The 14,930-nt window shown below is 51.5% G+C and overlaps 2 protein-coding genes across 4 annotated transcripts; both read right to left on the reverse strand.

The window, feature by feature from the left end:
* Positions 1–678: 678 nt before the first annotated feature.
* DNAJB2 (DnaJ heat shock protein family (Hsp40) member B2) lies at positions 679–7,764 on the reverse strand. 3 transcript variants are annotated; one of them, XM_017658202.3, is made up of 10 exons: positions 7,582–7,755; positions 7,209–7,309; positions 6,442–6,551; positions 5,340–5,393; positions 5,049–5,171; positions 4,264–4,356; positions 3,955–4,057; positions 3,690–3,760; positions 2,676–2,882; positions 679–1,569 (listed from the first exon to the last, which is right to left on the reverse strand). In XM_017658202.3, exons 2-10 carry the CDS (start codon positions 7,271–7,273, stop codon positions 1,559–1,561), a joined length of 837 nt encoding a protein of 278 aa, XP_017513691.2. In that variant the 5' UTR covers positions 7,274–7,309; positions 7,582–7,755; the 3' UTR covers positions 679–1,558. The 3 variants fall into 3 exon arrangements, with proteins under 3 accessions (XP_017513691.2, XP_017513617.2, XP_073074179.1); XM_017658128.3 differs by having other exon boundaries at positions 679–2,882; positions 7,582–7,764; XM_073218078.1 differs by lacking the exon at positions 4,264–4,356 and having other exon boundaries at positions 7,582–7,762.
* A 4,214-nt stretch (positions 7,765–11,978) lies between these two features.
* Positions 11,979–14,209, reverse strand: TUBA4B (tubulin alpha 4b). The gene is given in 4 exon segments (XM_037016548.2): positions 11,979–12,232; positions 12,234–12,644; positions 13,428–13,576; positions 13,916–14,209. Coding segments are annotated over 4 exon segments (804 nt in total). The 5' UTR covers positions 14,037–14,209; the 3' UTR covers positions 11,979–12,109.
* Between the last annotated feature and the right edge of the window lie 721 nt (positions 14,210–14,930).

Raw genomic sequence — 14,930 nt, forward strand, 5'->3', positions numbered from 1 at the left:
TTTGGGAAAAATACAATCTAGGTCCTTTGGCCATTGAAGATGAAGCTGGAATGGAAGAGAGAGCTGGTGGGGAGCTAAACTGCCCTGCTTGACAATGGAAAGAGGCTTGTCCCATGGCGGGAAGGGTATTTCTGCAGGTGTCTGGAGAGAAGGGGGAGAAGTACCTAGCTTTTTCCTCACTGGGCCTGATGAATTTGGGGCCTGGGTAGGGCGGATTTGTGCCACTCCATGGAAGAGGCAGGCCTCTGAGACTGGCCATTGGCCTTGAACTATGGAAACGTGTGGATGGGCTCAGGCTATGGCCTTGGGAGTATGTTTTTACAGGTTTTCACTATGTGCCCCCATTCTTTCAGTCAAGTTGTAACTTAGTCTGGTCCTAGATTTGCTGTGGAGTATTAGGTGGTGAGTCTTGCATAAGGGGAATGGCTGCTGCCTGGGGAAACCCCAATACCCCCAGTTGTGGGGACCCAAGAGTGAGGGCCAAAGAAACTGAGCCTTTCTTGAAATTCTACTACATACTTGGGGAGGGTGGCCTGGTCAGAAAGGGGACTTCTGCTGTCAGCTGGGAAGGCTTGCCACCTCTAAATAGGCAATAAAAGAAAATATGTCACCCACTGGTCCCACAGGGTGCCTCCAGGGCCACCTGGAAAGGAAGAACACAGGGACACAGTACACCACCAAGCTCTCCAAACAGCTTTATTTCCAGTGTTCCCCTCAGTCTGAGCTTGGCCCAGCTGGCTTTAACAGGACTCAAGGACTCAATGTTACAGGAGCTGGCAACCCCTGGCTCCACCACTCCCCTCCCTAGCCACTAGGCTCCCCAGACAGGGAGGAGGAGAGGCAGCTCATCTGTGGTGTTGGAGAAAAAGAATGGGCAGCAGGGTCAGAGGCCAGAGAAGCCATACAAGCAGCAACATTCCCAGGGCAGCCATCACAAGCCAATCCCAGCCACACACACACATACACATACCCCAAAGGACGCTTTCCCTTCCAAGTTCTCTGCTGGCCCACGCCCACCAGCCTTCTGGGGCCATGCCCTGCTTAGTCAATCCTGCCCAGGCCCAGGACTCCACAGGAAAAGAGTCTTTCCCAGATGCTACAGGGCTTCAACTTGTACACTCTAACCCTGATGCTAACAAGAGGTGTCAGGGTAGCCTAAGCTTGGACCATTACCCCTTCATCCATGTTCTTGCCACCCCTGCCAGGGACAATTCAAATGACAAGGTATCCCCGTCAAGCAGTGAGTGACAGGCTGGTCTGGAACTACGTGTCCCAAGATGCAAAGCTCCATAGCTATGCACCGCTTCTCCCAAGCATGATCTACTAGAAACGAGACGGGTGCATTGCATTCTGGGACTTGTAGTCCCCAAGAGACAGCACCAAACACCCAGGGAAGAGTTTACAGGCTAAGACTACTGATGCCTCCCACCCACCACCCAGGCCTTGCTCTACACTCAGCACAGGTGAGGGAGAGGAATGGAGGGTCCCCTCCCAGTGCACAGGGGAAGGCGCTGTCCTGTTGGAGCTGTGCAGCGACTCTGGATCCAGGACATCCAGCTCAGAACACATCTGGGGAGAGAGCGGGGATGGGGTGACAGGAGAGAGGGTCAGCAGCAAGCCTGGAGGATGGAGCCGAGCATGCAGACCTGGGCTAGCCCTGTGGCCTCTCCCTGGGCCTTGATGCATGTAAAGTAGGGCAGGGTACAAGCCTCCCTCCTGGGCACCCTGGCCTTATCCCACCTCTGCAGAGTTAGCCAGCCTCACTTCTGCCTAGTCCCGAGGCCTGGGGCAGGCTGAGGCAGCAAGAGGAAGGGAGGAGGAGTGGGCTCTGGTTCCAAATCTGGAGGGCTGAGAGTCTCCCGCCCCACCCAGCTAGCCTCCCTGGAAGACCTTATGGCCCTACCGGCCACAGCATCTTTCTCGCCATATTGAGGCCTTCTCTGGGAAGGAAGAAGGGAGTCCTAGCCCGATGTCAGTAAAAGCAAGCGATGCAGCCCGCAGGGAAGTGCAGCCAGGAAGGAGAAGCAGCACCAGAAGGGAAGCAACAGAGACAGTCAGAACTCAACATAGCACAGAAACAAGGGAGGGGGTGTCTGCAGCTGGACAAGGAGAGCAGGTGGCTCCCTGGTGTAGCTCCCGACTCCAGGTCAGAGAACCCAGGCCAAGTCCTCCTTCCTTGACATCATCAGTAACACAGGTGGCATAAGACCTGGGCACAAAAGGCCCGACCTGAACCACTGACTTCTTCAGAAGCTCCCGTTCTCATAAGAATAAGTGCATCCTGGCTCCTCGGGCCCTCCAACTGCCCTGAGGTCCCCCACCCTGGGTTTCACCCATCAGCCATGGGCTGAACAGAGCATATCCCCAGTCCACACTGGAGTGTGGTTGGGCCTGGGAGGGAAACCTGCGAAGGGAGCATGAGTTGGAGAAGGGTTCCTGCCACTCAGGTCATGCCCCTCCCTGCTCTCCGGCACTAAGCAGGACCCTTGGTCACCCTGAATAAGGGTGGGTTGGGCCTGGTGATCAGAGGATGAGGCAGCGGAAGGCCTTCTCCTCTGGGGAGGGGCTGGCTTTGGCTGCATCACCCTTGGCATCCTCACGGGCACCCCTGATACCCGGATCTTGGTACTGGGCCTTGGGCTGTCCCTGTCGTCGTCGCTGTGTGGCCCGCCCACCTGCTGGTTTTTTCCCAGCTGCCTCCATCTCTGACAGGCTGTAGGCCATGGCAAGCTGCAGGTCTTCATCATCCTCAGAGAGGTCGCTGTCAGAGGGGTGTAAGGCAGGGGTCTGCTGGACCTGTGTGCCCCCAGACCTGGAGGTGACAGACTGTTGCTGCTCACGACGGCTCAGCTCCAAGCCCAGGGCCAGGTCGTCTGGGACACCTGTAGGACAGTCACTGTGAGGCTCTCTGACCCAGGCCAGAGGAATCCTGCCAGACTGCCTCATGCAGTGATGACTCTGACCACCTACAGCCCCCGTTTGGAATGGGCAAGCATGCATTTTGGCACCCAGCATAGTGGTTTAAGCATGGGCAGGTGTTCAGCTCCAGAAGATATGATCTGTCTCATTGGATAAGTTACTCAATCTCCTTAAGCCTCCCTTTTCTTGTCTATAAAATGGGAACGATGAGAGTGCCTACATTTAAGATTGCTCCAAAGATTAAATAAGACAGCCCATAAGAAGGCATGAAAGAGTAGCCATAGAGACCATCCCCTCCGTAGGGTTGTGAGAAGACTTTGGCTCTAGCAGTTTCATTCCTGGCTTTACCCCTTACTAAGTAGGACAAAAGCTTGGGTCTACGGCTACTTGGGAGTTAGGGTCATTTAATTGTGCTGAGGCTCAGTCTTCTCAAAGGGAATTAGGGCAAATAACAGCTGTCCTGCTTTCCCCCTGGCTGCTTTAATAATATGGGGAATATGGTATGTGCCCAAGTGCTTTACAAGTAGTAAGGTGCTCTGCAAATACCAAGCACCCCACTGATGGTGGTGATTAACTGGCCCTCTGAGACTCCTCAGTTCCCTGTCTCAGCCTCCTTCCCTGGCATCCCATCATGGATCCTGACAATCTGGCCTGTAGCCACCATTCCCTCCCTGCCCCCAAGGGATTTCAGAGAGCATCTGGGGAGGAGGCTTTGGGGTCTGGGGCTGGGGCTGTCCTGCCAGGGACTGCATGGCAGAGCTGCTCCTCACCATTGATTGTGACTGACTTCAGTTGTCCATCCTCCTCCACTTCCACCCGTTCTTGCCCATTCTCCATGATTCTGTGGGAGACAGCACAGTTCATTCAGCAACCACGCCTGAATCGTGCAGGCGCCTGTCCAAGATCTGGAATGCTGCAGTGACCAGGACAGATGGGGCTCTGCCCTCAAGGAGCAAACGTTCCAGTTGTATGCAGCTCCCACTCCGGCCCTCACCCCACACTCCTACACTGGTATGGTCCCTGGGGAGCCCTCACCTGCGTGTCGTGATGCGGCGTCCATGGACAAAGGTGGTAGATGTAGAAACAGAGCGAAAAGCACCAGCCCCAGGACTGAAGGAGAAAGATGAGGAGGAGAAATCTGGTGTTGGGACAAAGGAGGAGGGGAGGAGAGGCTGTTAGAAGGAGGCTGTAGGCAGCACGCTGCAATCACAATGGGTCAGATTCTCTGTGAGGTCTTCTGGAGGCAGGGTTCCAGACACACAGAGAAGGCTTGGAAAAGCAATGAGCTGGGACAAAGGGTTCCAGGATGCAGAGCTTGCAAATATGGGAAGGGACAGCACTTACTGGAGTGCCCAGGGAAGGAGGAAGAGAAGGTGAAGAAGGGGCCTGAGGGCCGGGAACCCCGGTTCTGGAGCTCTGAGAAGGGGCCCAGGTCATCTGCAACAAGTAAGCAGATTAACAATTATCTGGTAAAGAGATTTCCCCCCAAAAATGTGTGAACCCTGCTTCTAAGTCTAGAAATGTAAGCTGCTAGCAACTGTATACATTTTTTCTTTTTCTTTTTCTTTTTGCTTGGACTTGTTCACAAATCAAACTTCTTTTCACTATTACACACTAAAAAGTTCCCTGGTAAATTTTCTCCACAATAAAGAATAAAGGGCACAGGTAAGGGAGAGAGGAAGGAAACTCCTTTAGAACAGGCAGACCTGGCTGTGAGTCCTGGCTCTGCCATTTGCTGCGTGACTCTATGCAAGTTATTTGAGTGTGCCTCAGTTTTATCATCTCTGTAAATGGGAATAAAGTTATCCACCCCACAGCATTCATAGTAATTATTCCAAAAAAAATGGCATCTGCTGTCGTTTGTATTATCATCACATGATGCTTTGGCACATCTTGCTTTTTCATGGCTGTCATTGTGAAGGTCTAACAATGTATTATTGTTACCATTTAATAAGAAGAGTCTCTGTGGGTTCAGGCCTGGGTAAGGTTCTGTCCCAGCTCTCATCGGATCCACCTCCACAAAATCTTCCATCTGTGGAATTCCACTTCCTTCCCAGCCTCCTGCCTAAGGGCCTCCCAGCAGATAGAAGGTGGACCTAGTCAGAGGCGTGCATCCTGAGTTCTCTCACCAAAGAGCTCTGCAAAAGGGTCTCCACTTCCGAAGAACTCCTGGAAGACCTCCTCAGGGCTGCGGAAGGTGAAGGTGAAGCCGGGCCCACCAGCTCCAGCTTCTGCTTGAGATGGGCCAGTTCCTGGAGGACAGCAGGATGAGGAGGGGGCTTAACACAAGCATCTTGCCCAGAGCCAGGGGACCCCACCTATGGCATGGCCAGAAGCCTCAAGAGAGCATCTGCTGCAGGAATCTGCTCCCCCCCATCCTCTCTGACCCACTTCCATCCTGCATCCCCCACTCCACCTACCTGCCCCAGTCAGCCCTTCCCGGCCATAGCAGTCGTAGATCTCCCGCTTATGCTCTGGAAAGAGAGATGAGATAATTTCTCCCTCCCTCTAAGATGATGGTCCCCCTTTCCAGGCTAGGACCCTCAGAAGGGTGCCCAGAGAATGACACATGGGGGGCAGCAGGGTGCACAGGGCACATGGGCTATGAGTTTTAGCAGCAGCTCGGCCCTTCATACAGTGGCTCCTTCTCATCTGTAAAACGACACAACAGTACCTCGTAGGGTTTGTTGCAAGGATTCAAAGAGATGATCCACGGGAACTGCTTAACACAGTGCCTGATACATAGTACGTGTTCAGTGAATATTAGCTAATTATACTGTTATCATTAACCAGGGCCTAGCCTAAACATCACCTCCCCAGAGAGGTCTACTGTGACCACCATAACATGCCCTTATTATGTCTCACATAACACTGCTACTTTCCTTTGAAATACTTGTCTGTGCATTTACGTGGTCAATGTCACTTCTCCCTGACCAGAATGTGATGAAGCCATGAGGGCGAGGACAGAGCCTGCTTGTCCTCCATCATTCCTCAGTGCCCTACAAGTGCCCAGCACCATAAGCACTCAATGAATATTTTTTGAATGAATGAATAAAAGACCTGGATTCACAGTCCACCTCTATGTGACCTTAAGTAAGTTATTTCATCTGTCTCAGCCTCAGTTTCCTCACCTGTAAAGTGGGGGAGATAAGTCTTGCCTTGCAGCATGGCTGTGAAGACTCATGGAGATTATACCCACCAATGCCTGGCACAGAGGAGGCTCGGCACGCATGGGTTACCTGCCCTGCTTCTTTCGCCATGCTGCAACTACCAGATCCTGGGGGCAGACACTGAGCACAGGGGATTAGGGGGAGAATAAAAGGTGCTTTGCATGTAGTAGGTCCTCATCTGAACTAAAGCAAAAAAATAATAAAAAAGTCCCAGAGTCCCTGTGGGAGGAGGGCACTTCAATGCCAGGTTGGAAAAAGATGAGGAGTGGCAGAAGCACAGCTTTGGGAAGGAGTGCCATGGGGCACAAAGTGGAGACGATGGATGCTGCCCTGGTTGGGCCCTAGCCCTTACTGTCAGATAACACTTCATATGCCTCTGCCACTTCCTTGAACTTCCTTTCAGCAAACTCTTTATTATCGGGGTTCTTGTCTGGGTGCCACTGTAGAGCCTTCCGCCGATACCTGCAGAAGTGGGTTCAGAGAGAAGAGTCAGGGGACAGGGCAAGCACTTCCCACCAAGGAACAGAATGACCCCTTTTCTCATTAGCCCACCACTGTCCTTCTCCACTTAGTACTGGCTCACCCCAGCTGCGAGGGCTGCCTCTGCTGCCATGTTTGAACAGAGTCCCTGTCCCTCCCCTCTGCAGCCAGAGCTAGCACTGCTGGTACTAGCAGATGATAATGTGAGCATGAGAAAGCCCCAACTTAATCAATCACTCCCCGGGGTCCTCTGCAGCTGCAAAGCTTGGAGGTACATATGACCATGCAGGGTACCGGAGCACTGGTCCCTCCTGGTCACACTGCCTGGGCATCTTTAAACTGCATCCTGAGAAAGTCCACACCTAGGGACTGGGGGTTGGGGTAGGGGTTCCAGGGGAGGAGAAGGGAGGATCTACTGGAGGAGGACCCCCAGGGCAGCTCCCAGAAGAACTTCACACTAAGGACTTTCTCCTACTCTTCCAGGGATCTCCCTCCCTCCCTATAGGTGTCACACTCTGAGGGAGACCTCCAACCCTTTCTAAGGACCTGGTTCCCTCATCACTTTGCCTCTGAAGGGCCCCATGGTGGCGGGGTCAGAAGAGGGGTGAGACGCTTTCTGATGCGCAACGAGGCACTTACGCCTTCTTGATGTCATCAGCGGACGCACTTCGCGGAACATCTAGGATTTCGTAGTAGGATGCCATGGCAACTCGTCAGCAGTCAGCCCGGCCTCCTTGGGGCTGCAGGGGAGAAGGAGTCAGGCCCAAAGAACCAGAGGCCCCGCCCTGGGGCTGGAGACCCTCCAGAGCAGCGGGAGGCGCTCCCAGGAGGATGCGGAGCCCACTGGGCTCTGCTTGCAGCTGGTGACGAGGCTCCCTCGGCAGCCTTATCGGCCTCTGCAAGCCGGTGCCACGGACTATCTCGGTGCCCAGGCCCGGGAAGCCCTATCGCAGCCCCCTAACTCCGGCAGCCCAGCCCAGGCCCCCCAGCCTGACCCGCCCCCCGCCCGCACCTCCTCGGCCGGGAGTCCCTGGCCTCTGCGGCGCCCCGCCCCTGCCCCCCGCCGGGAACCGTCTGGCACCAGGTGCCCGGCTCGCGGCTGCTGCGTAGGACGCGCCCGGCCCAGCTGTGCACGCAAGCATGCGTCAGCGGCACGGAAACTACTAGAGACCCAGAGGAGGCCGGCTCGGCCTGTCACCCGGGGGTGGCGCGGGGTGGATTGCTACTGCAGAGGCTGCCGGGAGATGGGGGCGGAGCTGGCTATTTTGGGCTTGCACCAGGGCTACGTCACCCCGAGATGGGACCTGGGAGACCGCAGCCCCCTAGTCCAGGCATGACGCACTCACTAGCAAACAAGCCACCCGGCCCCTGGTTTCTCTGTCGCTTTCCTATACACAGGCTCTATGATCGGTGGTTACTCGCCCCAAAGGAAGTCACCACGCTGAGGACACACAGACCACCCCCCCTCTCTGGGCTTAAATCCTTCCCCTCAGATCCCATCTCCAGCCCCAGATCCTCCAAAGAGGATGCCCTGACTTCACTGAGTAGGTCAGGCCTGCCTCTCATAGTAACTCAGGGTGCCCTTCATCACACTTCTCAGAGCTATAAATTAATGCATATTTATTTGATTGGCATTCACTCCCCAGCTAGAATGTAAATTCCACAGGACAGAGATTGTATTTTTTCTCACTAAAGTATTAGGGCAGTAGTGGGGTTCAAAAATATCCATTAGAAGATTAAATAATGAACAAATATGAACCTCTTTCTGACAATTTGTACAGATTTGGGGCAAGTGGAGCTAAAGGGTAAAAGGAAAACAGAAAATGGAAAAGGAAATGACCCAGATTCAAGGTTTTTCTTCCCAAAGTGATCCTGAGTAGACTTCTTCCACCTCAAAATGATTCTGTTGTTCAGGTCTCATCGGAGGGTCAAAGAACTTTCTAGAATTGGCACTGGCTTGATATAATCCAGGCCAATCCATAAACATTGAGCATCTTCTACATAGTGGATGTAGATGTCAGGATGAAAAAAGAAGAATGTGGTGCAATCTCTGCCTTCACAGAGCTCCAACTTGATGAGAAACTAGCCCATCAATACAGCCCACTGGGAAACCTCAGGGCTGTGTAAGCAAACAGACCTGGGGTTGCAACCTGGTACTTCTGTGTGGCTTGGGAAAAACTCTGAGGATGCGATTTTTCCTAACTGAATACAGGTAACACTTACTGCTGTTTGAAAGTCAAATGAGGCATAGCACATCCTCTCAGGCATCATGATTTGCTCAAGCAATAATGGTTTTTGTGAGTCTGGAAGGCTGTGTTAGACTGGGTGACCCAGAAATGCTTCACCAAAGAGTAGGGCTTGAGTCAAATATGAGAGAAGAGAGTGGTGTATATTTGTTCAGTGTTCCTGGTGCTCCAGTCTGAGCCTTCTGCCTGTATCTGGGGAATTTCCTCCTCAGTGGGAGGCAGGCCACCACCTGCCACAAAGCCCTGACACTTGCTTTCCCAGATTTCTCAGCTCCAAGGTTGCAGGCAAAGACATATGCTCTGCCAGTTAGAAGCTCCAACTGGGACTTGAATCTGGAGCAAGTCACAGTGAGCCGGGACAGTTGAGAATTCATTTCACCTCTGCAATGGTGGTGAAGGAGCCAGCAGCAGCCTCTAGTATCTGGAGGAGGAAATGTCAGCTTTAGTGCCCGGGTGGAGGGGACAAGGGTCTTTTTGGCAGACTGTCTTGTGCCCTGACCTTGACTATGGTGCTGGCTGCCAGCTTCCTTTGATGCCTATCTGTTTGTAGAGTTTCGTTTGGCAGTTTGGCAGTCCTCCTATTGATTCTGTGTGCTACCCAACATCTCCAGTTTTGGGAGGAGGGGGTGAAGGGGTAAAGGGGCTGTTCTTTATATATATACATATATAATATATATATATATATATGCTAGAGTTAGTGTGTGTGTGTGTGTGTGTGTATATATATATATATATATATATATGCTAGAGTTAGTGTGTGTGTGTGTATATATATATATATATATATATATATATATATATATATATATGCTAGAGTTAGTTTCTGCTGTTTGTGAGAGCCCTGACTGCCTTGGTACAAAAGGAAGGAATAGCTTAGGAATAGCTTAGGTAGGTAACTCCAAAATCTTTCAAATCCTTTTCTTCTTACTTCTCCTATCTCAACAGACCTCTGTCTAGCACCTACCATGTATGTTACATTAAGAACAGGAATACAAAGAAGTCTGGGTTCCAGTCCCTGTACTCGAGGAAATGAAAATCTAGTTGGGATATAGACAGCTATGGGAAATTATATGGAACACATCTAACAAACAAAGGGTTAATTTCCTTTGCTCACAAAGAATTCTAGCCAATTAATAAGACAAGACAAACAATGCAAGTTTTTAATGGGCAAAGGGTACAGACAAGACAGTTTACACATGAGAAAATACTGGCTTTTACACATGAGATGTTCAATCTCATTCATAATAAGAGAACTATAAAGGAAAGCTGCAACAAAATTTTTTGTTTCACTTACAAATGACAAAGAGCAAGAAGTTGAATACACTGTATGGGCACAGGCATTCTCATACATTGGTAATGTGAGGATAATTTGGCATAACTTGTAAAGAGAACGACATGGGGCATATCAAAATTAAAAGTGCATAGCTTTTGACCCAGAAATTCCAATGCTAAGAATTTACAGTTGTGCATACATACAAAGAAGTATGAACAAAGGTTGCAGCATTTTTTTTCACAGCAAAGGATTGGAAACAATCTAAATACCCATTAATAGCAGACTGATTAAATAAGCAATGATACATTATACAATGGACTACTATATTATCACCAAAAAGAATGACTTGAACCATCTTCTAGATTTATTGTGAAATGAAAAAACAAGGTGTAGAACAAAGTATATCCAAGTGTGTATACACACATGCCTCTGGAAGAAAACACTAACCCAAAAGTCAGCAGTGGAGGCTGCCAAGAGGGGAAAAATGGAGACTAATTTTCACTGCATAGATTTATTTTTGCTGTTTGTAAACCTCTTTGGTAATTTATGTAATACTTAATTTTAAATAATCTAGTTGTAGAAATAGGATATTGGCAAGAAGCTAAGTGCTGCCATACAAGGCAGTCGATACCAGGTGCCAAATGAGTGATAGGGACAGACAGTAGGTGTTGGGAGAATCTAGAGAAGGGGGGGCTCCCCAGGGCTGATAGGTTCTGGGTGGCTGTGACCTAAACTGGAAGGAATGGCAACACTGAGACAAGCAGGGGGAGGTTGGCATTCCAAAGGAGGAAACGGTGAGAACGCAGCTTTGGAGGCAGGCATGTTCCTAACACATCAGAGGCAAGGGAATAAATGTGTTGGGTGGAATTCAAGTTTGAGAATCTATTTCTTGTGGAAGACACTGCACTCTGGCTTTACAAGCGTTAAGGATGCAAGGATTCCCCTAGATTGAGGGAGCCCCCAGGAGCCGGGCTGGGTGACACCCCAGCTGCCCCTCGCCTCACAATCCCTGCTCAGTCCGATCTCCGTCTGCTGGTCCTCACCAGCAGCATCACTAGCTGGGAGGCCCTGCGGGGTCTGTGAGCAGATAGTCATACAGCTGCCCAGGGTGGGCTGGCTGGTACAGCAAATGGGAGGGGAAGCTGGCCACCTCTCCAGATGCCCAGCTCTCCTGGGAGGTGAAGACCTCGCCTCCCTCTCTGGTCCTCCCTCCTGGCCTCTCTCAAGCCATACCTCATTTCCTATGAGATGTCGTGGGGCCTTTCTCCAGAGGGCACTGACAGCCCCAAAGATGCCTCTGCCCTTGTTCAGCCCCAGAAGCTGGTTCCCTCCCATCCTGGGTCCCTCCCACCCACGCCATGTCCTTCACCACAGCTCCTGGGCAGGGGACTATCAAGCGTCACCTCCTCCCTGCCTTTGAGGCACCTGAGTCACTGTCTGGGCACTGGGGACCTGGCAGGCCCAGAAGAGGTGGCGTCTGGAGGGATGCCTGGAACTGCTTCAGGCAGGAAGGGAGGGCATCTGAGCAAGTGGAGGGCAGCAGCACAGGCTTTGACCAGGGCCAACCTGGATTTGAATCCTGACTCCTCCATTTTGTAGCTGAGTGATCTTGGGCAAGTCACAGAACTTCTCTGAGCCTCAGTCTCCACATCTATAAAATAGGCATTCATTTAACAAATCTATTCAACAAATATTGGGTGTCTAATTATGTCAGGCAACATTCTGGGTGTGAAGGATAGAACAGTCCTCCTTTCCATGAAGCTTCCAGTCCACCAGGTGTAACTGTATTTACTTCCAGATTAAATAAGACAATATGGATACAGGGCCTGGGACATAGGAGGTGCTCAATAAGTGACTGCAACTTCTTGGGGTTTGACGGGCACCCCAGGTATCCCCTCTTCTCTTTCCATGTTTGAAACCAGTTGAGAGAAAGACACAGGAGTCAAATAGAGATTTGAAAGTCAGCCCTTTTAGTAGAGAAAAGTACATGGCCATGTACTTGCCATGACAGGGATCACACTTCACCATCTGGTTGGCAGGCTCGAAGCAGGCATTGGTGATCTCTGCCACTGACAGCTGCTCGTGGTAGGCCTTCTCTGCAGAGATGACTGGTGCATACGTGGCCAGGGGGAAGTGGATGCGAGGGTAGGGCACCAGGTTGGTTTGGAACTCTGTCAGGTCCACATTGAGGGCCCCGTCGAAGCACAGGGAAGCCATGATGGAGGAGACGATTTGGCTGATGAGGCAGTTGAGGTTGGTGTAGGTTGGGCGCTCGATGTTCAGGTTGCGGCGGCAGATATCATAGATGGCTTCATTGTCCACCATGAAGGCACAGTCTGAGTGCTCCAGGGTGGTGTGGGTGGTCAGGATGGAGTTGTAGGGCTCGACCACGGCTGTGGACACCTGGGGGGCTGGGTAGATGGAGAACTCCAGCTTGGATTTCTTGCCGTAGTCAACGGAGAGCCGCTCCATGAGGAGCGAGGTGAAGCCAGAGCCTGTGCCCCCTCCAAAGCTGGGAAAGATGAGGAATCCTTGGAGTCCTGTGCACTGGTCAGCCTGGAAAGTGAAGGTGAAGATTGCCATGGGATTTGAAGCACAGGCGACAAACAGGAAAGAACTAGCTTGTGCTGTTTCAAATTCGCCAAAAGTTTTACAAAATCTGTAGAAGACTTTTCCTAGAGCACAAAACAGATCCTCATAGGAAGGCCTGACTCTCCTCCTTGTCCTTCTTCCTCTCTAAAACCTCCTGAGGTCCCTAACAGCTCTCTTGGATGTTGTGACATAGTTATTTTTGTCATCATAACTTGTCAACTCCACTCAGCTTCATGCCCATATACCCCTGGTTTAACTTTATATGTTTCCGGAGGGCTTCTCTACTGAGATCAACAGCCCAGGAACCTGATCCCTGTCCCTCCCTGGTAGAGGCCAAAGTCAATCGTAGAACCGTGGGCCAGCATTATTTGGATCCCTGTTTCTCACAGAGCTTCTGCCCACAGCCCTACAGTACAAGGTGATATTCTAGAAATACCTGAATGCCTGGGACCCCTGAAGCTTGGCCAGGGAGCCTGTGACATGTTTGCCAGAGTGGCCACTCTGCCCAGCCTTGGTCCAGTTGTTATGGGAGGTAAAGAGAGTACTCAGCTGCAGGCTGGAGCCTACAGTCTGCCTCCCCTGATCAGAGTGCAGGACCTCTCCTCACTAGTTCTGATTCTGCATGTTTAAGACTTGTCTAGGAGGCTCTCCCCAGAGCAAAAGCTGTCCTTCCCTTATCTGGTGTCCTAACCACTCCAGAACAAGAATCCAGATTTCCCCTTCCCCAGCCCTCAACTCTCCTTTCACCAGCTTCCGAATCCGGTCCATCACCAGGTCGAAGAGCTCCTTTCCGATGGTGTAGTGGCCTCCAGCGTAGTTATTGGCAGCATCTTCCTTGCCGGTGATAAGTTGCTCTGGATGGAAGAGCTGGTGGTATGTGCCCATCCAAACCTCATCTGCAATGGGCAGAGTTTTAGGCCCCTTCTTCCCTTGCAGCCTGGCTCCTGGAGCCCTGGGGTACCCAGAAGGGGTGGGGTTTTCAGGCCCCAAGTCCTACCCTAGAGAATCCCCAGTCAGGCTGGTGCTAGTGCCCTCTACTTTAAGGGTTTGTCAAAAAAAGGGAAGGGTTGTGGGGTGACCTTGAAACTCTGGAGATCAGTGACAGCAGATCTGGAGCTCTGATTGGCTGCAGCACCTGGGAACCACAAACTCCAGTGCTCTCCAGTGATGGAGAAGGACCTGCTGTGAAGTCCCAGGACAAGGTGGCATATGCGGCAGGGCTGGTCATCACTCACCAATCACAGTGGGCTCCAGATCCACAAATACTGCCCGGGGCACATATTTTCCAGCCCCAGTTTCACTAAAGAAGGTGTTGAAGGAGTCATCCCCTCCCCCGATGGTCTTGTCGCTGGGCATCTGCCCATCTGGTTGGATTCCATGTTCCAAGCAATAGAGCTCCCAGCAGGCATTGCCAATCTGCACACCAGCCTGCCCCACGTGGACTGAGATGCATTCACGCTGAGCAAAGGGCAGAGAACACCCTTAGCAGAGGGAAGTGTGTCATGCCAGGATATGGTTCCTGCTTGCCTGCCTGCCTTAAGTGGTTCTGCAGCTGAGGGCAAAGGTACTGAGACTCTGCTCTCCTTGCCCCACCTCCTGTGTCTAAGCATTTATTGGTGGCACTGAGGACCAACAGGCGTTAGTTCCAGGGGCTGGGCCCAAATGCTCAGGGGAAGCAGAAGGTGGGGCAGTTCTAAGATTACAGAGTCTTGCTCAGGGACTGTGCTTGAGTAGCATCATAGGATCAGATGAGTCGGCCAGCACACAATCATCAATTCATCCATTCTCAGAAAGAAATTAGGGGTCATTGGTGAGAGAAGCAAAATCCAAATGAAGTTTCAGGGGTCAGAGACAAGGAAGAGGTTTGGAAAGAGAAAGAACTCCGGCTTTGTGTTACAGCTCGAAATACCAGTGAGGAAGGGGAAAGTGGCCTGGAGTGCATGAACACATGGACGTGTGAGCCTTCCTCTCCTGGGAGTGCATAATTCTGGAGTGAGGTGGGTTTGGGAAGAAAGGTCTTCTCATGCTTCATGGCTGGTGGTCAAATAACTCTTGGTCCCTGAAGCAGGACTGGGATATCCTGCTCGGTTCTAGAAAAGAGAAACATCAGCACCCTTCCTCAGGAACCCCATGAGAATCCAGATGGCTTGACCCTCTCGCTGTGTTCCTGACACTGCTGACCCTGGGGATTCATGACATCTAACACAGTCCCTGCCTTCAAGAAGCTCACTGTCTAGGGAAGGGAGCGTT

The sequence above is a fragment of the Manis javanica genome, chromosome 12 (assembly GCF_040802235.1).
Source record: "Manis javanica isolate MJ-LG chromosome 12, MJ_LKY, whole genome shotgun sequence".
Taxonomy (NCBI): Eukaryota; Metazoa; Chordata; class Mammalia; order Pholidota; family Manidae; genus Manis; species Manis javanica.